Consider the following 15,626-nt stretch of genomic DNA (forward strand, 5'->3'; position numbering starts at 1 on the left):
TATATATATATATATATATATATATATATATATATATATTTATATATATATATATATATCGAATTACAGAAAGGTTTAAATCACACGTGACTCCATATATATCAATTAGGATAGCTTGTAATTGTGGTTTGACATGTACTAGTTTCTGAGTTCAAATCTGAATATAGATTCACTTTAAACTATTAGTATTAAGGCAGGTTTGGTAACCAAAACAAAATATAAAATTCTCATCTTATCTCATCTCATTATTACATTTTTTTCAAATCTCTATATAAAATATAGTAAACAATTCAACTTTTTCAAATTTCAATACACTTTTTTCAAATTTCAAAACAATAATAATATTAAAACATAATATTTTAAACTTCAAAACAAAACATAAAATTCTTATCTCACCCCCCAAACTTACCCTTAGTCATTTCAACATTCATTGAATTTCCTAATTATAAGATAACCTATGCTCTCAACCTGACTTGAGCGAGTGTCTATGACTTCTCATCGTTTAGATCTCATCTATCAAGTTCTTAGTAGGTCGGGTGCCACTATGGTCACACCCAGATAGTGAAATCGTCTCTTATTTTCTCGTTTTACTTTTTTTGCCCATAAAAAAAGAAAAAAAAAATTCTTAAAATTTATTATAAAAGGCAATAACTTCTCATTTTCAAATAGCGCGCGATGTCATTCACCATCTTTTTTTTTATACACAATTCGAATTAATAAATCTCCCCCTTCGAAGATCTCTCACCAAGTTGCATAAAATAAAGAATACTTTCCGAAACCTACTAAAATATTAGCAACCACGTATTGCAAGTCTTTTGGTTAACACGTAAAGGAAGCAAATGAATTCAAGGTTTGGATAAAGAAAAGGTAAAGAACGGGCAAGGTTGCTGCATGGGTCATATTCAAGTTAAGGATCTCTGACACTGATTGATAATAGGAACCTTTCATTGGATTTGGCCTCATATTTTCTCCTTTTGCATTATCATATCATATTATATTATATTATATTATATTATATTATATTTATGGGCTACTTAATTAGCATCAACTGTTCCACCAATATTATAAACAAAGATTACATCACAGATCACAATCCAGAATTAGAATATATACAATCTTGCGGAATGTCCAATGTACCGGCACTTTGCTTCTTTCTTTTTCTTTTTTTTTCTTTTTTTTTTTGTTTATTTATAAAATTATATCATTATCTTTGATCTTCCACAGGAAAATATGGTTTATTTATTTGTTTTTAATGGGAAAACTACAGTCTTTGCTGATATTTATTGATTATATATATAATTATCTCCTTCCTTGTTGTGTCCATTAGCCATATAAAATACTAAAAATATATACCATAATATCATGCAACTAGTTCCTTTTTTTCGTATCCTACATTAATTAATTGAATTGTGGAGTAACTATTGTAAGTGTCATATTCGTCTTTGGCTTATGAATGTCCTGTCATCTTTCTTTTGTACGAATTCCAAATAGATTGTAAGGAGATTTTCTCTTTTACTCATAAGTCCACTAAGCGCTCAGCCGAGAGTAATGAGTTTCGCTCTCATATTCGGCCCTAAAACCCAAACTTGCCAACAAAACAACTCGCCTGCAAGAGAAAGTAAACAATGATGGCTGATGAGACAGACAGGCCCGACACCACTCAGCCACATCCCATTAATGGAGACTCATACAGGACAGAATGGGAAAGATAGAGAACTTTTAATTTTCTAATAAAGGAACATAGATGTGCCACCGAAGATACCGGCAGAGTAAAGTAAATCGAAAAATCACATTGTATTAATAGCACCACTACCCGAGCAACACGCCACATTAATGGCGTCATCGCAGAGGCACGCCACATTTAAAAGACTCTGACAAAAGGAACAGTAAAAAGGACATGGATTTCACGGGAGTAGACACGATCTGTCCCACCAGACTCATAATATAAATAGAAAATTTTACGTACAAAAAAAGCTCTAGACTCTCTTATTATTTACAAACTTTCAAAATACACTATTTGATTTTGGCATCAGAGACTTCCCAACCCCAAGGCCGCCCTCTCTTAGCTTCTTTCTTCTTTGTTTTCGCAGGCCCAGCTTTAAAGACCTGAATTGCTGAAACTTAATTCAAAAGCATACGAAACATGACGTTAACAGACAAGTTCCGCACAATTCTTTTCTAAAAAAGTGGATCACACTATAAAAAAAATATAAAAAAATCTATTTTTTGTTAATGGGATCCATTTTTTTATGGGAGATTTGCATTTAGTATTATTGATCATATTATCATGTTTAATTGCCCAAAAGTTTTTTATGGTCAAGATAAATTCATTACTAAAGAAAAAAAAATGCATAAGGAGGAATGGGGCCCAACAAATACCTCAAAACATTAGAGATACAGTGTAGATATTAAACGGCAAAAAAGTTTGTAGTATGAGTAATTCATTGGTTGGTGAACATGTGTACCCACTTAATATGAACGGGAAGACCCATTTTGTAATAATTTAACCTTTTTGGTTGCATCTAAATTCAAAGGAATTATTTGGAGGATAGGGATATCTTCTTCTTCTTCTTCTTCTTATTATTATTATTATAAAAATAACAATAATACTTCATTACACAAAGAATTGACTTTCTGATTCGACAAAGAGGTATCATTCCAAGTCATGATCACTTATTTAGGTCAAAAGGAAAACAGAAAAATTTAAGGAAATAAGAATTCTTAAGAAGATGATAAAACTTGCTGTGTTAGACAATCTGGACTGACTCTCTAGATATTCAGAAGAATCTTTTGCAGAGGAAACCCCTGTGCTATTCTATCATACATATAACCAGTAATGTTATGACCATGGGAGCTTATGTTCTCCCATCCAACCGTTGCTCTCTCAATACGTAAGATGATCCCATTAAAATTTCCAAAGCACCAATTTGCAGTCAAAGCCACTGAGAGATTAAAAAATTGGCAGTGTCTTGGTTGTGTCTGTATGTCTTTTAAGGACCTCAGAGTTGGGTTTTGGCAATGAACAATCAATCCAAGGAGGTAACCCAAAAATCTTGAGGGCCAATACAACAAAAACAAATAAACAGTGCATATGCTACATAAGTGTAAGATCTTCCATGATTTTGCTTTCAGGAAAGCAAAAAATCTAGCATGGCTTGTCAAATAGATCAGTCAAGGAACGCAAAAAGAAGGCTCAGTGTAGTATTGGAAAAGTAAAAACACGATCCTAATCCAATATGCAGAACAAGCAAAATCACAAGAGTCACACGAAATACATATGCTTTGGCATAATTCATATCGTTACATTGCTTTCTTCTGTTCTAATCCGATTCTACCTAATATATTTGCATCACCAACTTCCCTCTCCATATTACAGCCTCAACTAATACAAACATTCTTCTAAAAGATAAGCTGAATGGCGACCAATTTAACCTTTATAACAACATCAGCCAAAAGAATTGTTTAAACTACAAAATAACTTAGACTAGGTTTAGGACTATGAAAGTTCTCCTGCACCATTGGGAAGGGACCGAAGAAGAAACCATAACTCGCTACAGCATGCTTTCAAGAGCCACTCCAATGTCTGAACTTGCATATTCCGCGTCGACTTTCTGCAAGAGAGTCACGAATAGACCGCACCATGGAACAAACAGCAGGAATACGAGACAAGTCCTCATGCTGCTCCTGCAAAATGATTTTGCTCAGTATTAAATGCAAGCTTTGAGAGAGAGAGAGAGAGAGAGCAAATACCACTTCAGCAAGACGCTCTTCAAAACCATTTGACTTTGCATCGATAGGCATGAATATCTTTCGATAAGCCATTCTCAGGCTATTTATCTAAATCATTTTCCAAAAGGAATAAATCAGCTCTTTTCAAACAAACACATAAGCAATATCTACTCATAACTTTAAACCCTGAATTGTAATGCTACTTTAAGGGAACCTCTGTAACTGTGAATCCACGACGCCGAAGACCCTCCAGATTTAAGCCACGAAGCTCAGCTCTTTCACCAGCAACCATCACATACTTCGGGACATCTTGGGAAACCTTTAGGCATATAAGATACAGACATTAGTCTTCCATGGATGGCACACGATAGAAGTAAAGAAAACTCTCACTTCAGCTTTTCTTAGAGTTTTAGACACATCAACAGTTATATTATAGACACTCTTCCTGGAAGTGACACCAGTGTCACAGTTTAGTTTGCCTTAAAGCATGCCCAATGCCTCAAGTCCATTTTATACACGGACACCCATATTAGATTCCTTGTAATTAAACAGAAAGGGCATGAGGACAACTCAAGGCCTATAATGAGGAGGATGATCATTACCACAGAACCCCCACCAATAAAAGAGAAAGAACCAACACTGCAGAATTGATGAACAACGATGGCACCAGCAGTGTGAACATAGTCCTACATTTGGAGCTCTTGAATTAGATTATAATCGGATGAAATGCATAAGAAATAACATCATGAAAAGATAAAATATGCAAAGCACGCAAAGGACTTACTTCCACCACAACATGGCCTGCAAGGAGAGTATTATTTGCAAAGATGTTGTTGTTACCAATCTTGCAATCATGGGCAATATGACAGGATCCCATAATAAGATTGTTATCACCAATTACCTGATTATATCATGATGATCAGAATATAAAGTAATCTAAATTTAATACACTAGTTTCTAACTTCATATATAAAAAATTAAAGCATATATCAGCCTCAGCCACCCCATACCGTTTGATCACTTGACATTGAAGATCGATGAATTGAGGTATGCTCTCTGATGTCATTGTTGTCCCCAATATCAAGGAAACACTCATCCCCTGACTAAAAGATAGACATACAAATAAGAGTGGTAATCCTGTCCACAAAACAGCCACACGTATATTTATGTTGCAACTGTAATACCGATTTATCAAGTAAATATGCAATAAATATCAGGGCATTTTTATTAATTCCATCAATCTTTTCTTGAAAACCAAGCAGAGTGCATGAGTTGTATTAGTGACAAGTCCACGGCAATAGTAAAAATCACCTACCAAAATATGCGCCACACATTATCGATTAGTTTGTAAAAACTAATTCTAATGTAACCACTCAGAGACAGTTTTTCATTTCAAACAAACTAGTAACAATCATAAGTTATATTCAAGGAAAGCAATTAATCAAGTTGATGATACAAATTTCCCAGATGGCGTACATCTACTTACCATTACAAGCCAAAGCAGATAAGTTTAACATCAATGCCAGTGAAAGCTCACCTTGTACTTCAAGTCTTGGCACTTAATACCAACCACGGCATGATGCCCTATAATGTTATTGCATCCAATGACTGTACGTCCTGGAAAATCATCACCAACCACAGCACCACTGCCTGACAAATTTAAGCAAGTAATATAATTTAAAGTACAGAAAAACAAGAAGTATGCATCACCCCAGTAAAATCCCAAACCGGTAAAACCATCATCTGAACTTACGTCATTAAGATGCAACGCTCCCCCAATTCCGAGTTACCCGATATATGGCTCCCGGGATATAATTCGCAGCCATTTCCAAGCCTTGCAGAGGATCCAACGGTACAGAAAGGACCAATTGAAACACCCTGCATCATTAAACAGTAGTTTTCTGAACCCTATATGAATCAATAAGCAAGTAAACAGCTAGCCAATCTGATTGCTAGAATTTCATAACTTCAGAGCAGACTTTGCACTTATATCAACTAACTCAAACTAAGAAACTAAGCAGAAACCTAAATAAGAACTGATTTAGTCAAAGTTCAAATTTTGACCATCATTATTACAAGCCACTGGACAAGTTGTATCCTAGTTGTGATACCCCATATGATATGGATTAGAGTAGGTGGTATATGGGATCCCACATTACTTGGGAATGAGAAGTTTTTGCTCTTTATAAGTTTCCAATGGGGCTCCAATTGCATCATTGACTAGTTCTTTTGGAGTATAAACCATGTGATTTTGGCCTTCCATTGGGACATTACAAATAGTATCAGAGCCTATCTCAACCAAAAATGTGGGACTTGAGCCATGCCACCTACAATGGACAAGCCCGACAAGGACGTCGGGAATTTAAGGAAGGTAGATTGTGATACCCCATATGATATGGGTAAGGGTAGGTGGTGTATGGAATCTCACATTGCTTGGGAAGAAGGAGTTCTTGCTCTTTATAAAATTCCAATGGGACTCCAATTGTATCGTTGACTAGTCTTTTTGGAATATAGGCCATATGGTTTGAGCCTTCTATTAAGACGTTACACTAGTGGTCAAAGGGCAGCTTGGGATGAGATGTAGACGCAGATATACTGAGTTCGATTCCTCACTAAGAATTCCACTGGATCACATGATAATTTTTCCTGAGTAGGGTCGTCTATATGGGGTGTACTCCTCTTTGTGAGGTTTCACGTCGTCTATTTGTCAAACAGAGAATTGCCAATCTTTAGGAAAATAGCCAAAAGGGTATTTTTCAAACACACAATTGCAAGTGAAGCTTAGCAGCATTTTGCTTGAAAGACAAAAAACATAAAACCATCAATGTTTTAAATCTGGATGAAACTAATTCCAATCTACTCTTGCTATAACTACTTCATTCTCTAATAACAAAGAATCGAATCCCAAGTCAAGAACATTTAAGGGGGAGAGAGAGAGAGAGAAGGAAAAAAAAAGAACGAACTAAAATGAACAGAAAAAAAGGTAGTAAAAGGTACCCGTCCGATGACAGCATTGGGGTGAACAATTGCAGAAGGGTGAACGAAGCTCTCTGAAGCTTCCGCTTTCTTATCCTCCGCTACATCTTCATACAATCACTCAAAATTAATACACTCAAAATTAATACGTACAAGGAAAAAAAGATCTAAGAATTTAAAGAAACGAGAGAGAGAGGTACAGGTGAGGGTGGAAGAGAACCGCTGCAAAGAGAGTGAGGCGATGCTGAGAGAAGAGCCGAAAGGATTGCGAAGTTTCAGGAGCAAGCGCATACTTGGTGCTGTGCGCTACCCGACATCAGCGAAACTCCCTCTTCGGCCTCGGTCCGTGACTTTTTCCTCGACGTTGCTCTGCTTCTATTGGGCATACTTCCTTATATAAAGACGGTTCAGTGTACTTGTATGGCAAGGTTACTCGGTCGATCTGGACCGTCCCCGCTTTCTTTGATAATTTGCTTTATCTGGACCGTTAGCCTTCATCATGTTACGAGAATGGACGGTCCATTTTATAATTACTTCTAAATTATGATGATTACTTTATTTTGAAAAAACATTGATTGTGAAGAAATATAGTTTAAGAAAGATATTGGTTTATCTCTCAAAAAAAAAAAATTGGTTTTTTACGTTAAAAAAAAAAAAGATATTAATTTTGCAAGAAAGATATTAATTTTGCTAAGAGCCTGATAGCCTAATGATATATAACCTGATTCTCCAAATAAAAAATCTGAGTTTGAAACCATTCATTGTATTAAAAAAACAAGACATCGGTTTTATTTTTTTTAACGATTAGTTATTAGGTAGTATTAGATTACTAAAATGGTGATATTCTTATTATATCACACGATATTATATCACTAAATATTGACAATAACATAATAATATCACGTATCTTTAATAATTACTTCCTTTTTATTCTTTTAAACGAAGTAATTGTAAGATAATTGGATTTAGATAATCAAAAACGGATTGAAATCATCATCAGTTTTCTGTTTGAATTAAATGGTCCAATTCAAAAAAAGATAGAAATATTCTAGCAAAACTCACATTATTTTAAAAATAAAAAAAAAAAATCGCACGATGTGTCTAACTCTTTAAGATACCGTTTGGATAATGAGTTGAAATGAAATGAGTTGAGATGAAAATTGAAAATTAAATAAAATATTAATTTTTAATATTATTATTATTTTAATATTTAAAAAAATTGAATTATTTATTATACTTTATGTAAAAATTTTAAAAAAATTATAATGATGAGAGAAGTTGAGAGAAGTTGAGATGAAACACTTTCACTATTCAAACGGGACCAAATTAGACCGACTAATTTGGATAGAGAATTAAAGTGGATTTCCATTAAATAATAAAATAACCTCTAGGGGCAATGTCAAGGGAAGAGATATTAAAGAAAAATTATTTAATCACAAAGAGATCCCACAAACTGATGTCTCTTGATGTAGTACGTAAAATTATAAAACTACTTTTATTGTAAAGTAAATCTAACATATCGTATGAAATTATATCAATTTATGAATTTATTTTTATGAAATCTCTTCGACATTTCTGATATTAAAAGACCTTTATTTGAAAGAAATAGAGCCGAGATAAACCATAAACAAAAAAACAAAGCAACAGAGAGTGGAGTCTTAGGGCTGATTGGGAACAAGATACATTTCCTCGCAACCACCAAATAATGAATAACCACAAGGGAATTTGCTAAACCTCTACCCCAACAAAAAGAACAAAAATAGAGAAACAATGTACACTTGCTCGTATTCTCACAACTATACACCCAATATTCTCTATCTGAGTCACGTTTCAGGCTTCAGCCAATAAGAAAGGCAAAAAGGCAGTTGAAGTACTTCCATCGTGTGCATTGTTTACAAATGGTCTTTGTCTTTATACAAGAAGTCAAGAACTCCTGCTTCCTTCATTCTTTTTTAATCATTATAGGAAACATCCTAACTAATCATTGTAATGCCTCGTTCAAGATTATACTAATGTAATGCCTTTGCTTCTCTGGTCATCGGATCTTTCCCCTCCTTTGTTCAGTAGGCTGAAATGTCACTTATTGATTACAATGAACATGTCACCCCTCCAGTATTCGAAGCACCTACAAGAGGACAATGTATAAAGAAAATAAGAAAATGACGCATATCGGACAGTTGTTTGTCGGCTACGTTTGGTTGTTAAAATGATTTCAATCCATCTCAAACCAATTATTAATGAAACCCATTATTTTTCAAATTCCTATAAAAAAGTTAAATCCTTCTCAGCCTACTTCATATATTAAAACACATATTTTAACCTATTTACATTCAAACACATCCCAGTAGGACTCATAGAACACTACTATTCACAAATCTACTTGGATCATCAAAGATCACCTCAGCATCCAAACGCAACCTTAAGTGGTGGTGAGAAATACTATTTAATTAGAAGCATCTTTCAAATGAGTATATTCACATAAGCTGAATGTATGAGACCAGCTGCTACCCCATAATTTGCAGATGTAAATTTCTTACAGGTTCTTCTCTCACACAAGTTAGTACAGGTGGAGATTCATGGCTTGGTAGATAATTCTAAAAAATATTAGCAACTATTATCCACTAGTTCAAGAAATCACATCAATTTTGATACCAGGATATATATTAAAACAAATAATCAATGCACGAAGAATCATAAAATATTATGATGAGAAGTATTTTTTCAAATGTGAATTCTGAGTATCCAACCTGAGACATGCGAGGCCTTGAATGAAGGTCCCGCCGGATGCACAATGAGGCACATCGCAGCATGCGATAAACCTCATGCTCTGTGTAGCAGTTCCTTAAGCATGGGTCAAGCAGATCATGAATAGCTTGTTTTTCTAGCAATGGTCTTGCCTGCTCCAATTTGAAACATATGCAATGACAAAGGAGAAAAAAAAAACTAAAATTAGATTTACTCCTGTTTGGAAAACGTGTACACTTAGCCAGCAGGGATAAGATAAACTGGAAGACAATTTTGCATCTTAACTGTAAGGTTTTAAGTATTTTCTCAAATATTTAAATTGATACCCATTCAGTGAGGCACTGCTGGCCTTTGGGCCGGTTTATGTCAATTGCTTTCCTCCCAGTAACAAGTTCCACCAGTACCACCCCAAAGGAATACACATCAGCTTTTTCTGTGATTTGGCCACTTTGAGCATATTCTGGAGCCAAGTACCTACACAAGTCATGGTTTCTTTTGTCACCGTTTTCAAATAGCATGACCAAGAAGAAAATAACCATTGTCTGGATTTACCCAAAAGTCCCGATTACTCTTGTGTCCACCCCCATGTCTCCGTCTGGCTGCCACCTTGCCAGTCCGAAATCTCCCACCTAAAGTCCAGATATAGCCATTAAAAGCACATTGTTGATGCAGCTTATACTTTGACACTTAAGGACAATATACAACTGGTATGACATACTAATGGTTCAAAATCATGGGTGAGGAGGACATTGTTAGGCCTCATATCACGGTGGACAATACAACCAACTCTACATTCTTCATGAAGGTATCTCAACCCACGAGCTGCTCCAATTGCAATTTTTTGTCGTGCAGACCATTCTAGTGGATCTCGTTTTCTTCCTGCAATATCCGAGCACAATACTTTATTTCGTTGGTTAGAGAAGTGATGACATAAATAGTTTGTGAAAATAAAAAAATAAATTCAAACTTTGAAACTAAGGACATGTCTGGGTAATAAGATGAGATGAGAATTATGTGAATAGTGAAATGATTTGAGTTAAGATGTTTTATTGGATTTTGGAAAATGAGAAAAAAAAAAGTTGATTAAAAATATTATAAAGTTAAAATTTTGTTAGAATATATATTTTTTTAAAATTTGATAAAGTATTATTTTTTATGTTTTGTTTAGAAGTTTAGGAAAGTTGTAATGATTAGGTAATGATTAGATGAAAAAGTTGAAAATTTAAAATTTAAAATGAGTTTGTGTTTGAGTGATGTTTGGGAAGGAAATTACGAGAAGTTTTGAGATGAGATGAGATCATCTCACTTCCCAATCCACACTTATGTGAAGAAGGTAAGGATTTATTATTTGGTCTTCTTAGGCCAGTTGTGGTCCTGAAGATTTTGATCAGCTTAAACTAACATCCAGAAATAAATTTTTGAACTTCAAGTAAAGAGGAAATCTTGCATAAGACAAAGATGCTTGCTATTCACATCCACGATAGTATTACCATATTATTGAAGGTTACAAAGTTATCGATAAAATGGGGGAAGGGAAAATTACCATAAAGGTGAGAATCCAAAGACCCATTGCAAATGTATTCATATACCAGCAATCTTCTTCCATCTTCCACGCAGAAACCAATTAGCATTACAACATTACGATGCTGTGCACAGCTTAAGACTTCAACTTCTGAGCAAAATTCTAGGTCACCCTGGGAACTAGCCAATTTGTGTTGCTTAACCGCAACAACCTGGCCATCAGGTAAAACACCTCGGTGTACAGAACCAAATCCGCCTTCAGCCAAGAAATTTGCCTGTGAAAATCCACCGGTAGCAAATTCCAGTTCAGCAAAAGTGAACCATCTTGGAGGATTCCCAAATGTGGGTGCCTTGTGCTGACAAATGGAACACAATGGAGGAGGGCCGAGTGGTAGATTTCTGGATAATGAAATTGCTTCTCTCACACTTCTGCTTAAGTCCAGATCAAGCCTATACTTCAGGACTCCAATACAAGGATCCTGACCTAATTTAGACAATTTTTCCATTAAGGCTCCATACGTGGAAGTCAAAGCCTTCCCCTTATGCCTTTCTAAACCTTTCACCATATGTTTTGAATATTCACCACTAGAACTGAGAATGTTTGTCATCCATGGCTGGAAATATGAACTTGTGGAGCAAGTACTCTGTCTGTCACTATCTGTGTCAGAGTCACAATCATCAAGATTTTCATCTTCTTTAGTGGTAAATTTGAGCTTTTTCCTCCCGGAAATTCCAGAAAGGATAAATGGAGAAGCCCCAGGATCTGAGCTAGATATTGATGACGTTCCAACATCAGTTGTAGTCAATGGTGACTCATGGTCTGGACTACTTGCTGGAGTCACAGCAGGTCCTTTAATAAAATTCAATTGCTCAAACTTACTTTTTAGATGCTCTGGAGAAGTTTCTAATTCAGAAGATAAATCCAAAGTCACTTCAGATTCTATCTTCGGTAAATGTGCCAAATTTATACGAAGAATTTTTGGCTGAGATCGCTTCATAACCACAAGATTGCATTGAAGCTCTTCCATGCAGTATTTCTTTTCATTTTTCAATTGTCTATTCAAATTGCAAAATGTAGCAATGAACAAACAGAAGTAGAAGGAAGTCATATAATAGGAAAAAAAATTTAAAAGCACGTAAGATATTAGTCAACATCTTTTGTGAAATCAGCAGCCTATGTACATGCTTAATCCCCAAGGTTTAAATGGATGCCTCATGGTAACAAATAATAAAGTGTCATTCAAGGAAATCAGGTTTATATATTTCTTACTTATCCAATATAACCCAGTTTGATCTCGCTCTCTTGGCTTCAGCAGCTACCACTCCACATGGCACGCCACATACAATCTTTACCCTGACCTTTATCTGTGAAGAAAAATCAGGTGTGAAACAATTAAAACTAGACATGAAGTACATCAGAATAAATTGTAGACACGAAAATCAATGCACTGGCCACCAACCTTCTCCGTGTCATAAACATCATGGAGTTGTTGCACCATATGAGAGCATGAATCTGCGATATCATCCTTCTGATCCGAACTGGTTCCTTGAAGAGACCAGTGACGAGTGGTGCAATCACTGGTAAATCTTGAGAAGCCCCATGTCCTTTTACCTAAAAATGTACAGCCTTCTCATCAATATCAAGATATACATCCCAATATAACGAGGCAGGAAAAAAAGCCCCAAAAGAGAGAATGAACAAACGTGGCACGGACTGCAATAGAATGTTGCAGTATATCATAGCTACCATATATGAATACTCAAAAAACTGAGGATCATTTGATTTTGCAGGCCTAAACTCAACAACACTTGAGTTTTTGAAGCACCTATATTGGACACAATCTGGCTCGGGTATGACCATGAGATACAAACTTGGTGAGTCCAAGGAAGACAGGACCATATTTGCAAGCTAAGCAGAAGCTCTGTACTCTACTTTCTGAATGGGTTTATAAATTCAATGATATCGCAAGGGCCAAGATCAAAGTCGAAGAAGCTGTCCTACATAGACCCTCATTTTACTTATACGCATAGATCAAGAAAAACTGGGCACCTCAACAATTCAAGCACTCCCTACAGTCCGTGAGAGTAAATTCCTTCCATTGCCTCAGTCCTTAGATTTTTTAAGTAACCATCACGGCACCAATTCTGCTTACCCTTGAAATTCAATGCAAATGAAGCGAAAAAGGAAAACGTCCATGAAAAACAACAATGTCCTGCAACTTTCTCATGTCTCATTATAGAATCCCCAATACCCAGCTATAACTAATTGTTTCATTAAAAAAAAGGCAAAGAAAAAAGACTTTGTAGTTACAGGAGGAAACCAAAGGCAGAATAAAATATCTAAGCTAGAAATGAGCATTCAATTCTACAAAAGATGCAATTTCGAACAGAAGAAATTTTCGCACAAAGTATATCAATGAAGCACGAGCAGAGTAGCAAGATGGAGTAAAAAAGATATCCTCCAATAGAGAATAAAGCATAAATTTAAACAAAAACAAAATAAGGAACATAATTAAGCTCAAAAAACCAAACAAAGAAACGGATCATAAGATAATTTCATCAATTTGAGACTTCTTCTAAAAATATGAAAGACAATGGAAGTTACTTGAGGAGAGGACAGGAATGACCACCAGCAGCTTAATGCAATCACCAGGTTGAACAACATGAGTCAAAGCCCACAACAAAGCAGTCTTTGGAATTTCCTTTGATGCTTTAACAGCAACCACCACCACCTTCCCACCCACATCTGAAGAACCATTTCCCTTACCACCCTTCTCTTTCATATTCAGCCCACCCAACCAAATTCCAAACCTCACCTGTCTTCACCACACCCTCTGGCTCAAACCCACGAAAGACCTCTTTTTTATTTTTTGGTCTTTTAAACCCACATGAAATTTTATCAATCAGATGCCACAAAGTTCAACGAAAAAAATACAAACTTTAAACAGCAAAAGTTGCATTATCACTGCAATGACTAGTAGGTCAGAGACAAGTGTCACGGAAACCAAGAACTTTTTGGTACACCACATGAAACTTGAAAGGTTGAAGTTAACAAAAGGTATAGAAGAAGACGCACACTTCAAGGTACGTACTTTTACCGACTTGATCGCTCCCTAACCTCAAGTTAAAAGTAAAAGGGAAAACGTTAAACTGTAAAAGCATTCGACTCGGAAAAAAAAAAAACCACAGCAACAATTTTTACAAGCACGAGAATTTTTTTACATTTTTCATAGAAATTGAAACCTACCCATATCATAAGGAATGAATGAGTTCTAGAAAAACGAATCAGGGTGAGGTAGTGGCAGTAGCTTACGAGATTCTTATCCAGCTTGTGCAAAACTACAAGAAAGAACCGCCAAAGAAGAAAGCCAAAACGTGACGAAGAAACAGACAGTTTTAGGTAGAATTGCCATTAGTGAGAGAAATCGGATCGATGATTGGATCTCTCTCTCATTGTTAACCCATTAATTGCTTGTTATAAAGTCATAAAGCAGTATTTGGACCCACGGCATCTTTCCCCAAAAGAAAGAAACGTTGCGAGAGAGGAAACTGGACTGTCAATCTACTTATTAAAGAGAAATTTTACGACCATTTTTTTTATCATAATTTGTTTATTATCATTAAATAATTATAAAATTATTTATCACTCATTATTTATTATCCAATAGTCAAATAAAAGATGACAAAAAAATAATAATTAAAAAATTATGGATAAAATCTTTTCTATTAAAACAAGTGAAAGGGCAGAGGATGAGCCAAATTATTTTATACGTACTAAACAGTGCAATATTGTTTTTAATATTAATTTTTGTTATTTATAATGATATTGGCTAATATGTTACATTTTAAATAGCTTATCTTTTAATTATTTGATTTATAAAATCACTTAAAATATATTATATCAGTCGATGTAAGTGAAAATGATAAAAATAAGATGAAAGGCAACATCTAAATTGATCTTCAATTTTTAAAAATAAAAATCGATCAAAAGATTAATGGTATAATAATAGAATATACATTATAATAAAGTAATATTTTGATAGTGCTCTTAAAGGATTCAATTTAGTTTAATTATGATGGTAGATTAGTTGTAATATAAACTTTTAAAAAAGAGGATTCGACAAAGGATTTACTCCTAATAAAAAGGAAAGATGATATACATATAATTATGTATATAATGATATTTTAAATGGAGGTATTTTTATAAAATAACTTATAAAAATAATATAATTTTAAAAAAATATATTTAATTGAAAACATGATCATATAAAATATAGTAAAAATAATTTTATGTTTACCATTAATTAAATAGTGCTGCTAGGGTGCAGTCTAGAAATGACCGTTGGGCGTACCTTTAGATAAAATTCATTTTTTTAATTTTTTTTATTCATAGTTTTTAATATTTTTTTAAAAATATAAAAAATATTAATATACTAATAATAACTTTCTTAATCAGTAAATAAAAAAAATACGTGAACGGTCAAAATGAAGTAAGATAATAATATTATTCTTGTATAATTAAAAGATGTGTCAAACTCTATAGCCGGATGGTGACGTGTTATTATTTGAAAAAAAAAAGAGGTGACAGGGTGTGTGTGGGGTTTTAAAATTATAAATAATATGTAGGTTTATAATTCAACCGATGCGAGCCTTTG

General features: G+C 34.5%; 2 protein-coding genes across 4 annotated transcripts; both read right to left on the reverse strand.

Moving 5' to 3' along the window:
• Window positions 1–3,261: 3,261 nt before the first annotated feature.
• On the reverse strand, window positions 3,262–7,071 carry LOC109009805 (probable acyl-[acyl-carrier-protein]--UDP-N-acetylglucosamine O-acyltransferase, mitochondrial). 2 transcript variants are annotated; one of them, XM_018990424.2, is made up of 10 exons: window positions 6,906–7,069; window positions 6,727–6,812; window positions 5,483–5,607; window positions 5,267–5,375; window positions 4,740–4,832; window positions 4,514–4,630; window positions 4,332–4,415; window positions 3,944–4,048; window positions 3,751–3,837; window positions 3,262–3,684 (listed from the first exon to the last, which is right to left on the reverse strand). In XM_018990424.2, the coding sequence occupies exons 1-10, from the start codon at window positions 6,994–6,996 to the stop codon at window positions 3,565–3,567; spliced, it is 1,017 nt and encodes a 338-aa protein (XP_018845969.1). In that variant the 5' UTR covers window positions 6,997–7,069; the 3' UTR covers window positions 3,262–3,564. The 2 variants fall into 2 exon arrangements, 1 of the variants encoding a protein (XP_018845969.1); XR_004801726.1 differs by having other exon boundaries at window positions 3,751–4,048; window positions 5,267–5,379; window positions 6,906–7,071.
• A 1,229-nt stretch (window positions 7,072–8,300) lies between these two features.
• LOC109009789 (inactive protein kinase SELMODRAFT_444075-like) lies at window positions 8,301–14,083 on the reverse strand. 2 transcript variants are annotated; one of them, XM_018990406.2, is made up of 9 exons: window positions 13,577–14,083; window positions 12,432–12,583; window positions 12,242–12,336; window positions 10,994–12,027; window positions 10,169–10,350; window positions 10,003–10,079; window positions 9,777–9,924; window positions 9,453–9,602; window positions 8,301–8,830 (listed from the first exon to the last, which is right to left on the reverse strand). In XM_018990406.2, the coding sequence occupies exons 1-9, from the start codon at window positions 13,752–13,754 to the stop codon at window positions 8,807–8,809; spliced, it is 2,040 nt and encodes a 679-aa protein (XP_018845951.1). In that variant the 5' UTR covers window positions 13,755–14,083; the 3' UTR covers window positions 8,301–8,806. The 2 variants fall into 2 exon arrangements, with proteins under 2 accessions (XP_018845951.1, XP_018845959.1); XM_018990414.2 differs by having other exon boundaries at window positions 10,169–10,329; window positions 13,577–14,072.
• Window positions 14,084–15,626: the final 1,543 nt, after the last annotated feature.

This window comes from Juglans regia, chromosome 1 (assembly GCF_001411555.2).
Source record: "Juglans regia cultivar Chandler chromosome 1, Walnut 2.0, whole genome shotgun sequence".
NCBI lineage: Eukaryota > Viridiplantae > Streptophyta > Magnoliopsida > Fagales > Juglandaceae > Juglans > Juglans regia.